The following is a 22,544-nucleotide window of genomic DNA, read 5'->3' as shown; positions in this document are numbered from 1 at the left end:
ACCGGACGCACGTCTAACACCAACATAGTTGTCAAGGCCTCAGTTATCCGCTTTGCAGCAGGATGACTGCTGTGATATTTCATCTTCCTCGCAAAGGACTGTTGAACAGTCAATTGCTTACTGGAAGTAGTACAAGTGGGCTTACGACTTCCCCTCTGGGATGACCATCGACTCCCAGCAGCAACAACAGCAGCGCCAGCAGCAGTAGGCGTTACACGCAAGGATGCATCGGAGGAATCCCAGGCAGGAGAGGACTCGTCAGAATTGCCAGTGACATGGCCTGCAGGACTATTGGCATTCCTGGGGAAGGAGGAAATTGACACTGAGGGAGTTGGTGGGGTGGTTTGCGTGAGCTTGGTTACAAGAGGAAGGGATTTACTGGTCAGTGGACTGCTTCCGCTGTCGCCCAAAGTTTTTGAACTTGTCACTGACTTATTATGAATGCGCTGCAGGTGACGTATAAGGGAGGATGTTCCGAGGTGGTTAACGTCCTTACCCCTACTTATTACAGCTTGACAAAGGCAACACACGGCTTGACACCTGTTGTCCGCATTTCTGTTGAAATACTTCCACACCGAAGAGCTGATTTTTTTGGTATTTTCACCAGGCATGTCAGTGGCCATATTCCTCCCACGGACAACAGGTGTCTCCCTGGGTGCCTGACTTAAACAAACCACCTCACCATCAGAATCCTCCTGGTCAATTTCCTCCCCAGCGCCAGCAACACCCATATCCTCCTCATCCTGGTGTACTTCAACACTGACATCTTCAATCTAACTATCAGGAACTGGACTGCGGGTGCTCCTTCCAGCACTTGCAGGGGGCGTGCAAATGGTGGAAGGCGCATGCTCTTCACGTCCAGTGTTGGGAAGGTCAGGCATCGCAACCGACACAATTGGACTCTCCTTGTGGATTTGGGATTTCGAAGAACGCACAGTTCTTTGCGGTGCTTTTGCCAGCTTGAGTCTTTTCATTTTTCTAGCGAGAGGCTGAGTGCTTCCATCCTCATGTGAAGCTGAACCACTAGCCATGAACATAGGCCAGGGCCTCAGCCGTTCCTTGCCACTCCGTGTGGTAAATGGCATATTGGCAAGTTTACGCTTCTCCTCCGACAATTTTATTTTAGGTTTTGGAGTCCTTTTTTTACTGATATTTGGTGTTTTGGATTTGACATGCTCTGTACTATGACATTGGGCATCGGCCTTGGCAGACGACGTTGCTGGCATTTCATCGTCTCGGCCATGACTAGTGGCAGCAGCTTCAGCACGAGGTGGAAGTGGATCTTGATCTTTCCCTAATTTTGGAACCTCAACATTTTTGTTCTCCATATTTTAATAGGCACAACTAAAAGGCACCTCAGGTAAACAATGGAGATGGATGGATACTAGTATACAATTATGGATGGACTGCCGAGTGCCGACACAGAGGTAGCTACAGCCGTGGACTACCGTACTGTACTGTGTCTGCTGCTAATATAGACTGGTTGATAATGAGATGTAGTATGTATAAAGAAGAAAGAAAAAAAAAAACACGGGTAGGTGGTATACAATTATGGATGGACTTCCGAGTGCCGACACAGAGGTAGCTACAGCCGTGGACTACCGTACTGTACTGTGTCTGCTGCTAATATAGACTGGATGATAATGAGATGTAGTATGTATAAAGAAGAAAGAAAAAAAAAACCACGGGTAGGTAGTATACAATTATGGATGGACTGCCGAGTGCCGACACAGAGGTAGCTACAGCCGTGGACTACCGTACTGTACTGTGTCTGCTGCTAATATAGACTGGATGATAATGAGATGTAGTATGTATAAAGAAGAAAGAAAAAAAAAACCACGGGTAGGTAGTATACAATTATGGATGGACTGCCGAGTGCCGACACAGAGGTAGCTACAGCCGTGGACTACCGTACTGTACTGTGTCTGCTGCTAATATAGACTGGTTGATAATGAGATGTAGTATGTATAAAGAAGAAAGAAAAAAAAAACCACGGGTAGGTGGTATACAATTATGGATGGACTGCCGAGTGCCGACACAGAGGTAGCTACAGCCGTGGACTACCGTACTGTACTGTGTCTGCTGCTAATATAGACTGGATGATAATGAGATGTAGTATGTATAAAGAAGAAAATAAGAATTTACTTACCGATAATTCTATTTCTCGGAGTCCGTAGTGGATGCTGGGGTTCCTGAAAGGACCATGGGGAATAGCGGCTCCGCAGGAGACAGGGCACAAAAAAGTAAAGCTTTTACCAGATCAGGTGGTGTGCACTGGCTCCTCCCCCTATGACCCTCCTCCAGACTCCAGTTAGGTACTGTGCCCGGACGAGCGTACACAATAAGGGAGGCAATTTGAATCCCGGGTAAGACTCATACCAGCCACACCAATCACACCGTACAACTTGTGATCTAAACCCAGTTAACAGTATGATAACAGAAAGAGCCTCTTAAAGATGGCTCCTTAACAATATAACCCGAATTTGTTAACAATAACTATGTACAGTATTGCAGATAATCCGCACTTGGGATGGGCGCCCAGCATCCACTACGGACTCCGAGAAATAGAATTATCGGTAAGTAAATTCTTATTTTCTCTATCGTCCTAAGTGGATGCTGGGGTTCCTGAAAGGACCATGGGGATTATACCAAAGCTCCCAAACGGGCGGGAGAGTGCGGATGACTCTGCAGCACCGAATGAGAGAATTCCAAGTCCTCTTTTGCCAGGGTATCAAATTTGTAGAATTTTACAAACGTGTTTTCCCCCGACCACGTAGCTGCTCGGCAGAATTGTAATGCCGAGACCCCTCGGGCAGCCGCCCAAGATGAGCCCACCTTCCTTGTGGAATGGGCCTTAACAGATTTAGGCTGTGGCAGGCCTGCCACAGAATGAGCAAGTTGAATTGTGTTACAAATCCAACGAGCAATCGTCTGCTTAGAAGCAGGGGCACCCAACTTGTTGGGTGCATATAGTAACAACAGCGAGTCAGATTTTCTGACTTCAGCCGTCCTTGAAATGTATATTTTTAAGGCTCTGACAACGTCCAACAACTTGGAGTCCTCCAAGTCGCCAGTGGCCGCAGGCACCACAATAGGTTGGTTCAGGTGAAACGCTGATACCACCTTAGGGAGAAAATGCGGACGAGTCCTCAGTTCTGCCCTATCCGAATGGAAGATTAGATAAGGGCTTTTATAAGATAAAGCCGCCAATTCAGATACTCTCCTGGCGGAAGCCAGGGCCAGTAACATAGTCACTTTCCATGTGAGATATTTAAAATCCACCTTTTTCAATGGTTCAAACCAATGGGATTTGAGGAAATCTAAAACTACATTTAGATCCCACGGTGCCACCGGAGGCACCACAGGAGGCTGTATATGCAGTACTCCTTTAACAAAAGTCTGTACCTCAGGAACTGAGGCCAATTCTTTTTGGAAGAATATTGACAGGGCCGAAATTTGAACCTTAATAGATCTCAATTTGAGACCCATAGACAATCCTGATTGTAGGAAATGTAGGAAACGACCCAGTTGAAATTCCTCCGTCGGAACACTCCGATCCTCGCACCACGCGACATATTTTCGCCAAATGCGGTGATAATGTTTCGCGGTGACTTCCTTCCTTGCCTTAATCAAGGTAGGAATGACTTCTTCTGGAATGCCTTTCCCTTTTAGGATCTGGCGTTCAACCGCCATGCCGTCAAACGCAGCCGCGGTAAGTCTTGAAAGAGACAGGGACCCTGTTGTAGCAGGTCCCTTCTCAGAAGTAGAGGGCACGGGTCGTCCGTGACCAACTCTTGAAGTTCCGGGTACCAAGTCCTTCTTGGCCAATCCGGAGCCACTAGTATTGTTCTTACTCCTCCTCACCGTATAATCTTCAATACCTTTGGTGTGAGAGGCAGAGGAGGAAACACATATACTGATTTGTACACCCAAGGTGTTACCAGTGCGTCCACAGCTATTGCCTGTGGATCTCTTGACCTGGCGCAATACTTGTCCAGTTTCTTGTTGAGGCGAGACGCCATCATGTCTACCATTGGTCTTTCCCAACAGTTTATTAGCATGTGGAAGACTTCTGGATGAAGACCCCCCTCTCCCGGGTGAATATCGTGTCTGCTGAGGAAGTCTGCTTCCCAGTTGTCCACGCCCGGGAAGAACACTGCTGACAGTGCTATTACGTGATTCTCCGCCCAGCGAAGAATCTTGGCAGCTTCTGCCATTGCACTCCTGCTTCTTGTGCCGCCCTGTCTGTTTACATGGGCGACCGCCGTGATGTTGTCCGACTGAATCAACACCGGTTTTCCTTGCAGGAGTGGTTCCGCCTGGCTTAGAGCATTTTAGATTGCTCTTAGTACCAGAATGTTTATGTGAAGAGACTTTTCCAGGTTCGTCCATACCCCCTGGAAGTTTCTTCCTTGTGTGACTGCTCCCCAACCTCTCAGGCTGGCGTCCGTGGTCACCAGGATCAAATCCTGTATGCCGAATCTGCGGCCCTCCAATAGATGAGCCTTTTGCAACCACCACAGAAGATATACCCTTGTCCTTGGCGACAGGGTTATTCGCAGGTGCATCTGAGGATGCGACCCTGACCATTTGTCCAACAGATCCCTTTGGAAAATTCTTGCATGGAATCTGCCGAATGGAATTGCTTCGTAAAAAGCCACCCTTTTTCCCAGGACTCTTGTGCATTGATGTACAGACACCTTTCCTGGTTTTAGGAGGTTCCTGACAGGTCGGATAACTCCTTGGCTTTTTCCTCGGGAAGAAAAACCTTTTTCTGAACCGTGTCCAGAATCATCCCTAGGAACAGCAGACGTATCGTCGGAAAACAGCTGCGATTCTTGGAATATTTAGAATCCAGTCGTGCCGTCGAAGAACTACTTTAGATAGTGCTCTTCCGACCTCCAACTGTTCTCTGGAACTTGCCCTTTTTAGGTCGTGCAAGTAAGGGATAATTTAGATGCCTTTTTTCTTTGAAGAAACATCTTTTCGGCCATTACCTTGGTAAAAAGGCCCGGGGTGCCGTGGATAATTCAAACGGCATCGTCTGAAACTGATATTGACAGTTCTGTACCACGAACCAGAGGTACCCTTGATGAGAAGGACAAAATTTGGACATGGAGGTAATCCTTGATGTCCAGGGACATTCCGGTTCGCTATCACTGCTCTGAGTGACTTTATCTCGATTTGAACCTTTTATGTAAGTGTTCAAAACATTTTAGATTTAGACTATGTGTCACCAAGCCGTCTGGCTTCAGTACCACAATATAGTGTGGAAAAATAATACCCTTTTCCTTGTCGTAGGAGGGGTACTTTGATTATCACCTGCTGGATATACAGCTTGTGAATTGTTTCCAATGCTGCCTCCCTGTCGGAGGGAGCCGTTGGTAAAGCAGACTTCAGGAACCTGCGAGGAGAAGATGTCTCGACTCTCCAATCTTTACCCCTGGGATAATACTCGTACGATCTAGGGGTCAACTTGCGAGTGATCCCACTGCGCCCTGAGACTCTTGAGACTACCCCCCCACCTTGAGTCCGCTTGCACGGCCCCAGCGTCATGCTGAGGACTTGGCAGACGCGGTGGAGGGCTTCTTTTCCTGGGAAAGGGCTGCCTGCTGCAGTCTACTTCCCTTACCTCTATGTCTGGGCAGATATGACTGGCCTTTTGCCTGCATGCCCTCATGGGAAAGGAAAGATTGAGGCTGAAAAGACGGTGTCTTTTTTAGCTGAGATGTAACTTGGGGTAAAAAAGGTTGGATTTCCCAGCTGTTGCTGTGGTCCCCAGGTCCGATGGACCGACCCCCAAATAACTCCTTCCCTTTATACAGCAATACTTCCATCTGCCGTATGGGATCTGTATCACCTGACCACTGTCGTGTCCCTGACATCTTCTGGGAGATATGGACAACGCACTTATCTTGATGCCAGAGAGCAAATATCCCTCTGTGCATCTCACATACATATATATAGAATGCATCCTATTAAATGCTCTACATGAATAAAATATTTTCAGTCAGGGAATCCGACCAAGCCAACCCAGCACTGCATCTCCAGGCTGATGGCGATCGCTGGTCGCAGTATAACCACCGTATGTGTGTATATACTTTTTAGGATATTTTTCCAGCTTCCTATCAGCTGGCTCCTTGAGGGCGGCCGTATCTGGAGACGGTAACGCCACTTGATAAGCGTGTGAGCGCCTTATCACCCTAAGGGGTGTTTCCCAACGTACCCTAATTTCTGGCGGGAAAGGGTATAACGCCAATATTTGCTATCGGGGTAACCCTACGCATCATCACACACTTCATTTTATTTTATCTGATTCAGGAAAAACTACAGGTAGTTTTTTCACTCCCACATAATACCCTTTCTTGTGGTACTTGTAGTATCAGAAACACGTAACACCTCCTTCATTGCCCTTAACGTGTGGCCCTAATGAGAAATACGTTTGTTTATTCACCGTCGACACTGTATTCAGTGTCCGTGTCTGTGTCTGTGTCGACCGACTGAGGTAAATGGGCGTTTTTAAAACCCCTGACGGTGTTTCTGAGACGCCTGGACCGGTCCTAATAGATTGTCGGCCGTCTCATGTCGTCAACCGACCTTGCAGCGTGTTGACATTCTCACGTAATTCTCTAAATAAGCCATCCATTCCGGTGTCGACTCCCTAGAGAGTGACATCACCATTACAGGCAATTTCTCCGCCTCCTCACCAACATCGTCCTCATACATGTCGACACACACGTACCGACACACAGCACACACACCGGGAATGCTCTGACAGAGGACAGGACCCACTAGCCCTTTGGGGAGACAGAGGGAGAGTCTGCCAGCACACACCAAAAACGCTATAATTATATAGGGACAACCTTATATAAGTGTTTCTCCCTTATAGCATCTTTTATATATATACAATATCGCCAAAATCAGTGCCCCCCCTCTCTGTTTTAACCCTGTTTCTGTAGTGCAGTGCAGGGGAGAGCCTGGGAGCCTTCTCTCCAGCTTTTCTGTGAGAGAAAATGGCGCTGTGTGCTGAGGAGATAGGCCCCGCCCCTTTTTCGGCGGGCTCGTCTCCCGCTATTTTTGAAGTTAGGCAGGGGTTAAATATCTCCATATAGCCTCTGTGGGCTATATGTGAGGTATTTTTTTTGCCTCTAATAAGGTTTTTATTTGCCTCTCAGAGCGCCCCCCCCAGCGCTCTGCACCCTCAGTGACTGTTGTGTGAAGTGTGCTGAGAGGAAAATGGCGCACAGCTGCAGTGCTGTGCGCTACCTTTATGAAGACTCAGGAGTCTTCAGCCGCCGATTTTGGACCTCTTCTCTCTTCAGCGTCTGCAAGGGGGCCGGCGGCGCGGCTCCGGTGACCATCCAGGCTGTACCTGTGATCGTCCCTCTGGAGCTAGTGTCCAGTAGCCAAGCAGCAAATCCACTCTGCACGCAGGTGAGTTCACTACTTCTCCCCTAAGTCCCTCGTTGCAGTGATCCTGTTGCCAGCAGGACTCACTGTAAAGTAAAAAACCTAAGCTAAACTTTCTCTAAGCAGCTCTTTAGGAGAGCCACCTAGATTGCACCCTTCTCGTTCGGGCACAAAATCTAACTGGAGTCTGGAGGAGGGTCATAGGGGGAGGAGCCAGTGCACACCACCTGATCTGGTAAAAGCTTTACTTTTTTGTGCCCTGTCTCCTGCGGAGCCGCTATTCCCCATGGTCCTTTCAGGAACCCCAGCATCCACTTAGGACGATAGAGAAAGAAAAAAAAAACCACGGGTAGGTAGTATACAATTATGGATGGACTGCCGAGTGCCGACACAGAGGTAGCTACAGCCGTGGACTACCGTACTGTACTGTGTCTGCTGCTAATATAGACTGGTTGATAATGAGATGTAGTATGTATAAAGAAGAAAGAAAAAAAAAACCACGGGTAGGTGGTATACAATTATGGATGGACTGCCAAGTGCCGACACAGAGGTAGCTACAGCCGTGGACTACCGTACTGTACTGTGTCTGCTGCTAATATAAACTGGTTGATAATGAGATGTAGTATGTATAAAGAAGAAAGAAAAAAAAAACCACGGGTAGGTGGTATACAATTATGGATGGACTGCCGAGTGCCGACACAGAGATAGCTACAGCCGTGGACTACCGTACTGTACTGTGTCTGCTGCTAATATAGACTGGATGATAATGAGATGTAGTATGTATAAAGAAGAAAGAAAAAAAAAACCACGGGTAGGTGGTATACAATTATGGATGGACTGCCGAGTGCCGACACAGAGGTAGCTACAGCCGTGGACTACCGTACTGTACTGTGTCTGCTGCTAATATAGACTGGATGATAATGAGATGTAGTATGTATAAAGAAGAAAGAAAAAAAAAACCACGGGTAGGTGGTATACAATTATGGATGGACTGCCGAGTGCCGACACAGAGGTAGATACAGCCGTGGACTACCGTACTGTACTGTGTCTGCTGCTAATATAGACTGGATGATAATGAGATGTAGTATGTATAAAGAAGAAAGAAAAAAAAAACCACGGGTAGGACTAGGTGGTATACAATTATGGATGGACTGCCGAGTGCCGACACAGAGGTAGCTACAGCCGTGAACTACCGTACTGTGTCTGCTGCTAGTATAGACTGGATGATAAATAATGATATAAAAAATATATATATATCACTACTGCAGCCGGACAGGTATATATTATATAATGACGGACCTGCTGGACACTGTCTGTCAGCAGAATGAGTTTTTTAATTTTTATAGAATAAAAAAACACCACACAAGTCACACGACGAGTGTACTTTTTCAGGCAGACATTCAATCACAATATACTATACTGGTGGTCAGTGTGGTCAGGTCACTGGTCACAGTGGTCAGTGGTCAGTCACACTGGCAGTGGCACTCTGGCAGCAAAAGTGTGCACTGTTTAATATGTACTCCTGGCTCCTGCTATAACCTATAACTGCTCCCCAGTCTCCCCCACAATTAAGCTGTGTGAGCACAGTCAGATATTATACATAGATGATGCAGCACACTGGGCTGAGCACAGATATGGTATGTGAGTGTGACTGAGTCACTGTGTATCGTTTTTTTCAGGCAGAGAACAAGAACAGAACGGATTATTAAATAATAATAAATTATAAAACTGCACTGGTGGTCAGGTCACTGGTCATCAGTCACTAGTATAACTCCTCCTAAGCTCCAGTAAGTAAATGAAGTGTCTCACTCTCACTCTCCTATCTATTTTAATTTCTAAACGGAGAGGACGCCAGCCACGTCCTCTCCCTATCAATCTCAATGCACGTGTGAAAATGGCCGCGACGCGCGGCTCCTTATATAGAATCCGAGTCTCGCGATAGAATCCGAGCCTCGCGAGAATCCGACAGCGTGATGATGACGTTCGGGCGCGCTCGGGTTAACCGAGCAAGGCGGGAAGATCCGAGTCGCTCGGACCCGTGTAAAAAAACATGAAGTTCGGGCGGGTTCGGATTCAGAGAAACCGAACCCGCTCATCTCTAATTTAAAGTTCATCCGTTAATGACAAGAGCGGGTTCTGGGGTACGTAGTGTGGTCGTTAAATGTTAACATAATAACTACATGATTTCTATCCGGGCACATTGGAAGTCATACAATGTGCTAGTAGGTTATACCTTAGGTCATATGTACAACTGAGGTTGTTTTTAAATGATGAAATGGCAGTGAGTTTTACAAGTTCTTGCTCATTTATGAATTTTCTGCACTGTTTTAGGTTTCTTTTAAGGGGGGTCCACATGGGCTCTTGTTTAATGTTTTGTGACTTCATTGCACTGTGAGGACGCTCATACTCCGTCTTTCGTTGTGTACAGCCTGTTGCCATGGCTCCCGGCGCCGGACGAGTGACGCGACTTCCGGAGCGACAGGTCCAGCCGCGTCCGGAAGCACGCGCTGCAGGAAGGCGGCCGGAGAGACCGGGGACACCCTGGGCACGACGGGGAGGGGTAAGTCCGGTATTGGTATTTAAGATTGTACACTTGCTTATCACGGTTTGTCTGAGGAAGGGGTAACATCCCCGAAACGTTACAATAAAGCACGCCCTACGGGGCTTTTATGCACTTTCACCTGGCTATACAAAAGTCTTTGAGTGCCGCCTACCAAACTTCATTTCTGCATATCGGGGTCACTTTCCCCAAGGAAGGCACCGGAGCAAGGTTAGTGTGGAGTCTGGAGTGCCGGGAGAATTGGACATACATACATATATATATATATATATATATATATGTGCGACGGGCACTTTTCGTGTTTGGTGTTTTGGTTTTGGTTCTGGTACCATGCTCGTGTTTTGGATCTGGATTGGTTTTGCCAAAACCACCCTTTCGTGTTTTGGATCTGGATTATTTTTGAAAACAACATAAAAACAGCTAAAATCACAGAATTTGGGGGTAATTTTGAGCCTACGGTATTATTAACCTCAATAACATTCATTTCTACTCCTCATTTCCGGTCTATTCTGAAAACCTCACACCTCACAATATTGTTTTTAAGGCCAAATGGTTGCACCAAGGTGGCTGTAAGCGACACAAGTGGGCGGCACAAACACCTGGCCCATCTAGGAGTGGCACTGCAGTGGCAGACAGGATGGCACGTAAAAAAATTAGTCCCCAAACAGCACATCATGCAAAGAAGTAAAAGAGGTGCAATTTGGTAGCTGTATGACTAAGCTAAGCGACACAAGTGTGCGGCACAAACACCTGGCCCACCTAGGAGTGGCATTGCAGTGGCTGACAGGATGGCACTTAAAAAAAATAGTCCCCAAACAGCACATCATGCAAAGAAGTAAAAGAGGTGCAATGAGGTAACTGTATGACTAAGCTAAGTGACACAAGTGTGCGGCACAAACACCTGGCCCATCTAGGAGTGGCACTGCAGTGGCAGACAGGATGGCACTTAAAAAAAATAGTCCCCTAACAGCACATCATGCAATGAGGTAGCTGTATGACTAAGCTAAGCGACACAAGTGTGTGGCACAAACACCTGGCCCATCTAGGGTTGGCACTGCAGTCCCACTGCACTAATGGCGGATACCGGACGCACGTCTAACACCAACATAGCTGTCAAGGCCTCAGTTATCCGCTTTGCAACAGGATGACTGCTGTCATATTTCATCTTCCTCGCAAAAGACTGTTGGACAGTCATTTGCTTAGTTGAAGTAGTACAAGTGGTCTTCCGACTTCCCCTCTGGGATGACGATCGACTCCCAGCAGCAACAACAGCAGTGGCAGCAGCAGCAGTAGGAGGAAGTGGTTCTTGTTCTTTCCCTATTTTATCCTCCAAATTTTTGTTCTCCATTATTTTTCTGGAGTTATATAACAAAATGCAGCAAAGGAGAGCATACCTCTACACCACACAGGGCAAACCCTGTAAAAATGATTTGGATTAAATATTAATAACCCCTTTATTTGGAGTAAATAATATACAGCACAGGACAGCACCACTGAACTTATATGGCAGCACCACTGGACTGGACTTATAAGGCCGTACCACTGGACTGGATTTATACGCCAGTACCACTGGACTTATACGGCAGTACCACTGGACTTATACGGCAGTACCACTGGACTTATACGGCAGTACCACTGGACTTATACGGCAGTATACAGCAGTATCACTGGACTGGATGTATATAAAGTGGTACTGGCATATTTTCTTTCTACATTTATATTCAATCAATAAGAGAGTTCTCATGTATGCCATAACTTTCTATGTGCAAATGCTGATGCTCACCTGAATTACTGCAAGGATTGCCAGATCCTGATTACATGGACAAAGTCGTTGTGATTAGGTGCACCAACGCAGACTGGTGGCACATCAGTAGCTTCTATTTCCCTTGTCTAACACCTATACCACAGAGCACATTTATACCAAAGAGCTGGGCCATAGCACCCATAAAGTAATTCAGGAAAGTGCTTATATCCTGAAACTTCCAGGGGTTCAGAGGTAAAGATGTTAACTGTTGCATAACAGGAAATAGTGTTTTGTTGTTGTGCATCATCTGATCAACCTTCTTTACATGCAACAGAATAACATGGCAAAATTGACTTGAGCTACAGCAGGGCTGGCCAAACCAGTCTCCGAGATCTACCAACAGTTCACATTTTCCAGACCACCTAGCTGGTGCACAGGAGTAGTCATTACTAATTAAGATGTGCTGCATTCATTCCTGACAATTCTACAGATCTCCAGGAGGCCTGGAAAACATGAACTTTTGGTAGATCTCGAGGACCGGTTTGGTCAGCCCTGAGCTACAGTGTAGTAGTAAGAGATTTGCTATTGGCTAAGACTAGCTGAAAAATATACCAAGACAGCAACTAATTTTCTGAAGGATTCCTGTCTAGGTTTTGATTGTTACATTGGCATTAATCAATGTTCATGTTCATGATTTCTAAATTGTTTGTATGGCCTTGCCTGCTTGTACGTCTGGTTATTAGCTGTCTGATCTAAAATAGATGTCATCTACACTGACTTCTTCTAACCTTCTAGTGAGACAAATATCATGTGCACCATCTGGAAAGGGACAACTGCTAAATAAGATAATCGTATTTGGTTGACAAGACAAGACAATACATATGTTTATTACCTCTACAGCTTCATAGTACATGCCCTTTGCTTCATTATCTTGTTTAGCTGACATCAGCCAAGACTTGATTAAGTATTCATAGAAGCTGTCACCAAGTCCTCCAAGAGACACATGATCTATAGAAGGAAAAGTGACATACAATTTGTACAGCAAGGATGATAAGGAATTTAATCCGACATCTCATTTGTGCACATGCAAATCTTGACGTTAAGCATGCATGCCAAATACCTCTTAAATTCCAATTTATTCTCAGCATTGTCATTTTAAAATTGTCAGTTTATAATTAAATGTCCTTGTGCAATGCCGCCTGTGCATGCTAACAAATTATGGTCCTAAGTCAGACCTGATCGCAGCAGCAAATTATTTCTCTAACGGACAAAACCATGTGCACTGCAGGGGGGGTGGGGGGGGGGGAGGGTGGAGGCAGATATAACATGTGCAGAGAGAGTTAGATTTGGGTGGGTTATATTGTTTCTGTGCAGGGTAAATACTGGCTACTTTATTTTTACACTGCAATTTAGATTTCAGTTTGAACACCCCCCACCCAAATCTAAATCACTCTGCACATGTTACATCTGCCCCACCTGCAGTGCACGTGGTTTGCCCATTAGAGAAAAGTGTTGCTGCTGCGATCACGTCTGAATTAGGCCCCATGTTAGGTCAAGTCTAACATGTATAAAGAACTAAACAGAAAAAGTTTTTTTCTCACAACAGAATAATAGTAATAATAACAACACCAACAAGAACAACAACACGTAATAATAATAATAATAATAATAATAATAATAATAACAACACAAAAAGTGTCTAACTGCTTCTTTGTGTAGATATTGTAAAGGTACAGTACTATATCAGATTACAGTACACATAACAGTGAAAGTGCTAGTGTCCCATTTGTTAGGACATAAATAGTCGTATAGTACCTACTGGCACTGTAGAATATATGCCCTGGGGAAAAGGAGCAGTAGATCAATGGTTTAAAAAATTAGTCAAGGCCCAAAGACCATTGCAGGGTGGTCCCCAGCTTTCCCTAATGTACAAATTAAATATTAATTATGTTTTAATATTATATTGCCTCAGACCTCTTTACATACTAAATCATTAACTACATAATTTGTAAAGCAATTAATAAGCAAACTAAATAAATAATGAACCTTGAGCTCCAAAGCTGAATCACAGACATAATTTAAGTACCAGCAAAAAGCACAGAAACCCCAGTTCTAGCCCAGGCTTTCTCCCACTGTAGGACATGATGCACCCCTTCAGAATTTTTAACTGGGCTTCAGCACTGATTACATTCAAATAACAATTTAATTCATTAGTAAAGAATAAAAACATAATTAAAAATATATAGAGCCATATATATATATATATATATATATATATATATATAGAGGAAGCTACACTTTGCAACATTTTTAAACTTAAAATTTTGCCCATGAAATTAGGGCATAAAGTCTATATTTTGAATTGCATGTCTCAAATTGGCATCTTTAGATGCTTAAAGTGTACCATAACTTGATGATGCAGTCGATGGGCATATGCTGGTTACTGTTAAGGAAGGGGGTTGAATAGGGTGTAAAAGGGAGATCTACTGTAAGCAGCCCCATGGGGAAATCACCCCAGTCACTGCTAACTTACTAGGGTTTTCAACTCCAAACTTCAAATCATGACCCAACAGGTCATATTTTCTGGATTTCTTTATTTAAGCACATGAGTTAATTTAGTATGATCAGTAATTATTCCACTTGTTTCCACAAACAGATATCTTGAATACATGAACTGTAGGGTAAGGAATTTAAACCCCCTGGTATTAGGCCAAGATAAACAAAACAGGGGACACCAGCCACTCATTGTAACGTTAGGTAATTAATTAAATGTAGAAAAACACGAGAACTACAACTCTCAGCATGTGTACATCTGCTAAAGCATACTGGCATGCTTTTACATCTGCGAGTACTAGCATGCACTGGCAGCCAGGGCACCCCAGTAACCTATAGTTCAAATCCTGAATTAAAATGAACCACCATAAAAAACATATTAGTAATAAAAACTCAAAACGGAATTTTCTGTGCTCTATATGAAACTGTTAATTAATAAATAATCCTGGGGTAAGTAGTGGGGTTAGGGTTAGGCGCTAAGGGGAGGGTTAGGCTGTGGGAATGGGGGGTTTAGCCTGCAGGAGGGGATGGTTAGGGTTTAGGTGGCGTGAGGAAGCGGTTAGGGACACTTCCTAGTAAAGGTAAGTGCTGAGGGACATCAAGAGCATTATGGACCAGGGTGAACAGGCCACATTTCCAGGGTGCATGCTACATGCAGGTTTGTACACCTTTACCGTAAATGGATTGCTCATATAGGCACAGATCTGCATTTGCCGAAATAAGCGTGAGTGCACATTACATTTCATTCATTATTCTGTACTGTGTCACTATGCATGCACAACAACACAAAGCAGAATTTTGTGTTTATGTCTGCCCAACTCTTAATAAGGCTCACAATGGGTTGCTTGGACAACATGCCATTGGGGTAGTAACACACTTTAGTGCGGCACTTTGAATACATTTGACACACAGCAAGGCATATTTGTTACACAATTATAAAGGTGTACATTGTGCAAATAAAAATGGAGAAACACTGTTGAAGACCAGTAAGGCATTTTTGTACATACGTTGCACCCAGCTTCCACTGACGGGGCTGAAATAGTTAGGATACAATCCATGAGGCTTCTCAATTTTCTTTAATATTTTCCGGATGGTATTCACCTGCAGGAAATAACAGAACATCAATTAGCAATAACACAAATTGTATTATACCCAGCAATGACCTCTTTGCTGAAATCGCATCATTTCAAATGTATGCTGCCTGCTTTTTCTGTTACGATAGTATATCTTCAGACAAAATAATCATATAACCAAATAATGGAGTGTTTACCTTCTCAATAAACACATGCTCTCCAGAGAGTTCGCTCAGCTTCAGAAACTCTAAATGCAAAGTTCCGAATTCAGCTAAAATGCTGCTCCCTGCAGAGGCCCATCCCCAGCTCCAGTTTAAACCACTGAAAAACATTATACCAATGTTAGATAAACACGTATGCATTTAACTATTCTAGAGTGTTCTTAATAATTATACATACATCTGCATTGGGAGTTTACAGGCAATCAAAATGTACAAATATTTAGAAGAGGATATACAGACAACAGACAAGAAGCTATATAGAACATCATAGACATAAAACCACATACTGTATTTAGTAAATATATGCATTATTTTATTCATGTTATAGAATTCAGAAAACACGGGAATTCAGGTTTGTAACTTCTACATAAATAGCTTGTTTGTCCTTTGGTTTAGGTGGATGCGATAGGGGAGCCAGATGTAAAGAAGTCCGAGTTGGCAAGAGGTGCGGGTTCCCAGCCAAACTTGGATGTTTTTTCAAAGTGGCAATCATGTATAAGGCAAAATAATGCCCTGTAAATAATTGCTGCTTTAAAAAAACGTCCGAGTTGGCCGGGTATCCGCACCTCAAGACAACTCTGACATCATTACATCTGGCCCATGGTCTGATTCATATTTGTGTGCCAACCCAATGGTTTGCATACAAGTGCAATGTTTGGGGGCCTGCATAAGTGGAAAAAGGGTCTTGCAATGTCACTTGCAGCCCCCTGTCAGTTGCTGCATGACTGACATGCTGCAGCGTTTGGGGGGCAGAACCCGGTACTATTCTTCTAAACGGGGGTGAGTCGCCCCCATTTTGAAGGCATAACAGGTCCAGGGTCTGCGTTGTCATAAACGGGCAGTAGAAGGAGATTTGTGGCTCTGTATGGAGGGGACAGGGATATATGATGTATATGATGCAGAATAGTGTCATTTAGCCCTGCCCCTTCCCCACGGATAGCAAATCGCAGTATTTTTCCTGTCGTGGATGTTGGGGCTAATGACATGACAGCTCGGCTCTGCCCCTAAATTGGCCAGCAGTGTCTCCTGTCCAGGCTTCTCCAGGAGAGGATACTTTGAAGTAGGTCAGTATGACGCCATTATGTCATGCTTTAAAATAATCAAACAAAAAAATAATCAATCAGAACTCAGCATTTCTGGTAGCATAGAATGAAATATATTTTGTTCATACAGATACTACCACCACCATGAAAGAGATTTCAATGAGTATTTTCTCAAAGCAGTACAGTAAAGTAAAAGTCAATGTGGGTTATTCAGAGTTGTTAGCAAACCAAAAAAGTTAGCAATTGGGCAAAACCTTGTTGCAGTGTAGGGGGGAGGGGGGGGCAGATATAACATGTGCAGAGAGAGTTAGATTTGGGTGGAGTGTATTCAAACTGAATCTAAATTGCAATGTAAAAATAAAGCAGACAGTATTTACTATGCACAGAAACAATATAACCCACCCAAATCTAACTCTCTCTGCACATGTTACATCTGCCCCAACTGCAGTGCAACATGGTTTTGCCCAGTCACTAACTTTTTTGGTTTGCTAACAACTCATAATAACCCCCCAATATCAACTAAATAAGCTACTGAGAAAATGTTTGCTTAGTATTGGTCCATTTGCAAAAGGAATAATTGCATAACATGTGCTACTAAATAAACAGTAAAAATGTATTCTTACTTTCCAAGGTTGATAATACCACGCGGGATTCCAGTAGGTGTGTTAAATGCTGGTAACAGCTTCTTTCCAAGTCCTATGGCTTTTTCTCTGAAAACCTGAAACCAAAGACAATATATTATGTGTCTTCATTCACGGTATTGCTCCAATTTACATAGCTTAAACCAAGTGTGTGAGTTCACCATGTCCAGTACCTAGAACAGGCCTGGCCAACCTGTGGCTCTACGGCTGTTGTGAAACTACAAGTCCCAGCATGCCCTGCCACAGTTTTAGCATTCCCTAATAACAAAACTGTGGCAGGGCATGCTGGGATTTGTAGTTTCACAACAGCTGGAGAGCCACAGGTTGGCCAGGACTGACCTAGAAGATCTGTGTTTGTTGTGATAATGGGTGTGATCAGTCATCTCCTAGCCAACATTTATCAAGTGCGTAGAAAATGATAGGGAGAAGCTGATTGGGAGCACTTGTCTATTACTCTACTCTTTAGAAGGTTTGATGCATTTCCCCCCCTATATCCTTGCTTTTAAAGTTGGCCTGAGCAGTGTATTACTAGTGTACAACAGTACGTGGCAATATAGGGAACAGATTCAGAGTTGTACTCATATGTATTTGGAGCTCCCAATATGGTCACAAAGTCTGTGTGAAAATATGATACTGTCACAGATGCCTGGATTTGTAGTGATACGCCCATTGGCGACTTTGTGAGTCCCAGCGGCTGCGTACACAGACGCAGCATCCGTTCCAGATCAGTTAGACATACTGTAGTTCTGAGCAGCCCAGCCCACACAGCATGACTGCAAGGAATAAGATGCCAGAGACATTGCAGCTGTGTACGGGATCGCAGTTGCAGCCTCAGACATGCCACATAAAGGTTGCAACACACCTAGTTTTTTGCTTCCACTCTCCGTTACCTTCCCACAAATGGTTCCTGGGTGTCAGTCACTTTGCAAACAAATTCTCTTTGCGACCGCCATCGTAAGACCATTGCAACACATGCGCAGTCACAAAACAATCAATCCATTGCGTACTAAATCAATTTTGTATACAACTCTGAATCAGGCCCTCTGAACACAAAGTAAAGGAAATCAGCTCTGCAGTGGCGTCACAAGGGGATGCAGACGCACTGGGTGGCACCATCCTAGGTGGAGACACCAAGCTGGGAGAAGGCAATGCACAATAGCGTCACAGTGCAGCAACCGGCTCCTGGTCACTGAGGAGGAGCCAGCAGTGTGGGGGGAGAGTCCCTGGGGGCAGCACAGCATCTCTGGAAGTGCAGGGTTACACCCCCAGAGTGATGAATACGGGAGCATGCTCCAAGGCCATGCCCGCTTCCCAAGAGGCAAGGCCAGTGTCGGTCTAGGGCATGTAGGACCCACCGGGGGACTGCAGTGGTAGGGGCCCATGTTTAGGGGTGTGGTCAGTATGCAGAGGGGGTGTGGCCTGCCATCTCATTGGTTTGAATAACCATTAGAGAGTGCAACGTCTGGGCCCCTTCATAATTATATACAGTAAATTCAGCTGCTGCATGCATGATAATGTACCAGATAATTAACAGATTAATAACAGCAATGCACTGTAGAAAATACACCACAGTCCAGTATAAGGTAACATATGTATAATGTATAATTCAAGTGCACAGTCTAGAACCTGATCCTTACAGCAGGAGGTGGTCCCCCAGGCAGTGGGGCCCACCGGTGGTTTCCCCTGTACCCCTGTGGGCCAGTCCAAGCCCAATTTTCAGTCAGGGTCCATATAGCACACCAACCCTAGTGACACCACAGCTTTTCTGCATTCTCTGTGTATTCTGGCGACTATGTTACACCCTGTAATTTACACACAACTGCACAGTAAACATGTAAGTAAAAAATGCACTGGGGCTGATGTACAGTTTGATACAGTTTTCTCCAAAAATGGAAGTGTAAAATGTGCCTGATAAACAAGGAGCATTTTGTGCAGCTTGGAGAGCTAAATGCATCTACAATGGAAGCATACTGTTGCCCTTATTTATCAATGAGTGATAAATTTCACTGTGAGTGATAAATTGCACCAGCCAATCAGCTCCTAACTTCCATGTCACAGGCTGGGTTTGAAAAATGACAGGAGCTAACTGGCTGGTGCAATTTATCACTCACATTGATAAATAAGGCCATGTATGTGCAATTTTAACACCCGGAGAAAACAACAGCATATATTTTAGTTTGACATGAGGAGAATACAGTAATATATGCGTCTGGTTTATGCAAACAGATGTGTCTTGACAATGTAATAAATACAAAAATTTCAGTACATAGGGGGTCATTCCGACCTGATCGCACGCTGCCGTTTTTCGCAGCTCAGCGATCAGGTCACTGCTGCGCATGCGTATGCACCGCAACGCGCAGTCGCGTCGTACGGGTACAAAGTGGATCATTGCTGGGTGATGGATTTAAAAAAGAATCCATTCGCACAGCCGATCGCAAGAAGATTGACAGGAAGAAGGCGTTTATGGGTGTCAACTGACCGTTTTCAAGGAGTGGTTGGAAAAACACAGGCGTGTCCAAGTGTTTGCAGGGCGGGTGTCTGACGACAATTCCGGGACCGGACAGGCTGATGTGAGTTCAGACCTACTCAGAAACTGTTTTTGGACTGCTCAGCTGCACAGGCGTTTGCACACTTGCACAGCTAAAATACACTCCCCTGTGGGAGGCGACTATGCGTTTGCATGGCTGCAAAAAGTAGCCAGCGAGCGATCAACTCGGAATGACCCCCATAATTCTTACACGATACGAATGTTGTGCAATAAGTTTCTGGATGCACAAAAAGTATTATATTTACAAAGTAAAGATTACATTTTTCATCAAGTATTCGTTTTTGCAAAGTTGCATGCACTCAAACCACTTGGTAAAGTAGCTATACCAAATTAGAGCAGTTATGTATTCTACAGATCTCCAATACTGCTTCCAGTGACTCAAAATAAATCTTGCGCTTGATTTATGGGAACATGAAGATTTCGCGTGGGGCCAGCTCTGGATTTTACAGCGAATGACAAAGCTCATGGATGCGTTCATGGGCCAGAAAATCCACTATTTTTCTGTATTTGTGGGCAGGTGCATTGTCGTGATAGAGAAGGGTACCCCGAGAGTGAGTTCGTGGACTTGCGTCTGAAAATGGCTTTCAACACATTTGACAGGAATTGGTAGGAGTTCCAATTCCCAGCGACGGTGCGCTGCTGCAAGAGGTACAAAAGCTACATGACCAGCCTTGGTCACAAAAACAGCCATCATCTGTTTGGCCGCGCAGTGCTCACTTCAGAACTTCTGTGGCAGTGCAATTCCAACTGAGGTCCACTAGGACCTCAGTTGGAGATGGTCTCGGGGTCAGAACTGTAGATTATTTATTTATTACCAGTTATTTATATAGTGCACACATATTTTCCGAAGCGCTTTGCAGAGAATATTTGCCCATTGACATCAGTCCCTGCCCTAGTGGAGCTTACAATCTATATTCCCTAGCACAGGGCTGGCCAAACCGGTCTTCGAGATCTACCAACAGTTCATGTTTTCAAGGCCTCCTGGAGATCTGTAGAATTGTCAGGAATGAATTCAGCACATCTTAATTAGTAATGACTACACCTGTGCACCAGCTAGGTGGTCTGGAAAATGTGAACTGTTGGAAGATCTCGAGGACTGGTTTGGCTAACCCTGCCCTAGCACATGTACACACACAAACATTCATACTAGGGTTCATTTTTGTCAGAAGCCAATTAACCTAGCATTATTTTTTTTGATTATGGGAGGAAACCGGAGTACCCGGAGGAAACCCGCTCAAGTATGGGGAGAATATACAAACTCCACACAGTTAGGGCCATGGTGGGAATCGAACCCATGACATCAGTGCTGTGAGGCAGTATTGCTAACCATCACACCATCCATACTGCTCACAGATCCAGGATTCATCACCAATGATGATCTCCCAGCAGTGGCGTAACTAGAAATTTTTCTCCCCCAAGCCAAAAAATTCTTCGGCGCCCCCCCTTCATGCTCCATAATTGGGAGCAAGAAAGGGATAAATATGCGCAAGCCGAAGGCGCGTGCGCCAAAAAGGGGCGTGGTTTCGTTGTAATGGGCGTGGTTTCGCATAAAGGGGCGTGGCATTGCAGGAAAAGACTACCTTATACCCCAGTTTTGCAACCTGCACGCCCATACGTTGGCCACCACAGGAAAGAAAAATAATCCTGATTCATGCCCCTTACATTATTTGTCATTTCTCTAACGTCCTAGTGGATGCTGGGGACTCCGTCAGGACCATGGGGGATTAGCGGCTCCGCAGGAGACAGGGCACAAAAAGTAAGCTTTTAGGATCACATGGTGTGTACTGGCTTCTCCCCCTATGACCCTCCTCCAAGCCTCAGTTAGGTTTTTGTGCCCGTCCGAGCAGGGTGCAATCTAGGTGGCTCTCATAAAGAGCTGCTTAGAAAAAGTTTTTTTAGGTTTCTTATTTTCAGTGAGTCCTGCTGGCAACAGGCTCACTGCTACGAGGGACTTAGGGGAGAGAAGTGAACTCACCTGCGTGCAGGATGGATTTGCTTCTTAGGCTACTGGACACCATTAGCTCCAGAGGGATCGAACACAGGCCCAGCCATGGAGTCCGGTCCCGGAGCCGTGCCGCCGACCCCCCTTGCAGATGCCGAAGTTGAAGAGGTCCAGAGGTCCGGAAACAGGCGGCAGAAGACTTTCAGTCTTCATAAGGTAGCGCACAGCACTGCAGCTGTGCGCCATTGTTGTCGGCACACTTCACACCAGCGGTCACTGAGGGTGCAGGGCGCTGGGGGGGGCGCCCTGGGCAGCAATGTATAATACCTTTTTCTATGGCTAAAATACATCACATATAGCCCTTGAGGCTATATGGATGTATTTAACCCCTGCCATATATCGCAAACTCCGGGAGAAGAGCCCGCCGTTTTAGGGGGCGGGGCCTATTCTCCTCAGCACACAGCGCCATTTTCCTGCTCAGCTCCGCTGTGAGGAAGGCTCCCAGGACTCTCCCCTGCACTGCACTACAGAAACAGGGTAAAACAGAGAAGGGGGGCATATTTTGGCGATATTTTTATATATTAAGCGCATATAACAGAAACAACACCTTTTAGGGTTGTTTATATACATTTTTATAGCGCTTTGGTGTGTGCTGGCAAACTCTCCCTCTGTCTCCCCAAAGGGCTAGTGGGGTCCTGTCTTCGATAAGAGCATTCCCTGTGTGTCTGCTGTGTGTCGGTACGTGTGTGTCGACATGTATGAGGACGATGTTGGTGTGGAGGCGGAGCAATTGCCGGTAATGGTGATGT

At 45.1% G+C, this 22,544-nt stretch overlaps 1 protein-coding gene and 1 long non-coding RNA gene across 4 annotated transcripts in view; one reads left to right on the top strand and one right to left on the bottom strand.

Moving 5' to 3' along the window:
- The window catches only part of MAN1C1 (mannosidase alpha class 1C member 1), a 145,341-nt gene that overhangs the window by 49,541 nt on the left and 73,256 nt on the right, over positions 1 to 22,544 (bottom strand). For all 3 annotated transcript variants that reach the window (XM_063954175.1, XM_063954174.1, XM_063954173.1), the window contains exons 6-9: positions 17,228 to 17,322; positions 15,538 to 15,661; positions 15,275 to 15,368; positions 12,607 to 12,722 (exon numbers count right to left, since the gene is read on the bottom strand). In XM_063954175.1, coding sequence (XP_063810245.1) covers positions 12,607 to 12,722; positions 15,275 to 15,368; positions 15,538 to 15,661; positions 17,228 to 17,322 — 429 coding nt within the window. The remainder of the gene's footprint in view (positions 1 to 12,606; positions 12,723 to 15,274; positions 15,369 to 15,537; positions 15,662 to 17,227; positions 17,323 to 22,544) is intronic.
- LOC135033385 (uncharacterized) overlaps positions 1 to 22,544 on the top strand; it is an 85,598-nt gene that overhangs the window by 41,834 nt on the left and 21,220 nt on the right. Inside the window, exon 4 of the long non-coding RNA XR_010228764.1 lies at positions 9,839 to 9,970. This is a non-coding gene — a long non-coding RNA (uncharacterized LOC135033385). The remainder of the gene's footprint in view (positions 1 to 9,838; positions 9,971 to 22,544) is intronic.

Source organism: Pseudophryne corroboree, chromosome 2 (genome assembly GCF_028390025.1).
Source record: "Pseudophryne corroboree isolate aPseCor3 chromosome 2, aPseCor3.hap2, whole genome shotgun sequence".
Classification (NCBI taxonomy): Eukaryota; Metazoa; Chordata; class Amphibia; order Anura; family Myobatrachidae; genus Pseudophryne; species Pseudophryne corroboree.
The sequence above is the reverse complement of the archived record's forward strand: the minus strand, read 5'-3'. Positions and strand labels throughout refer to the sequence as shown.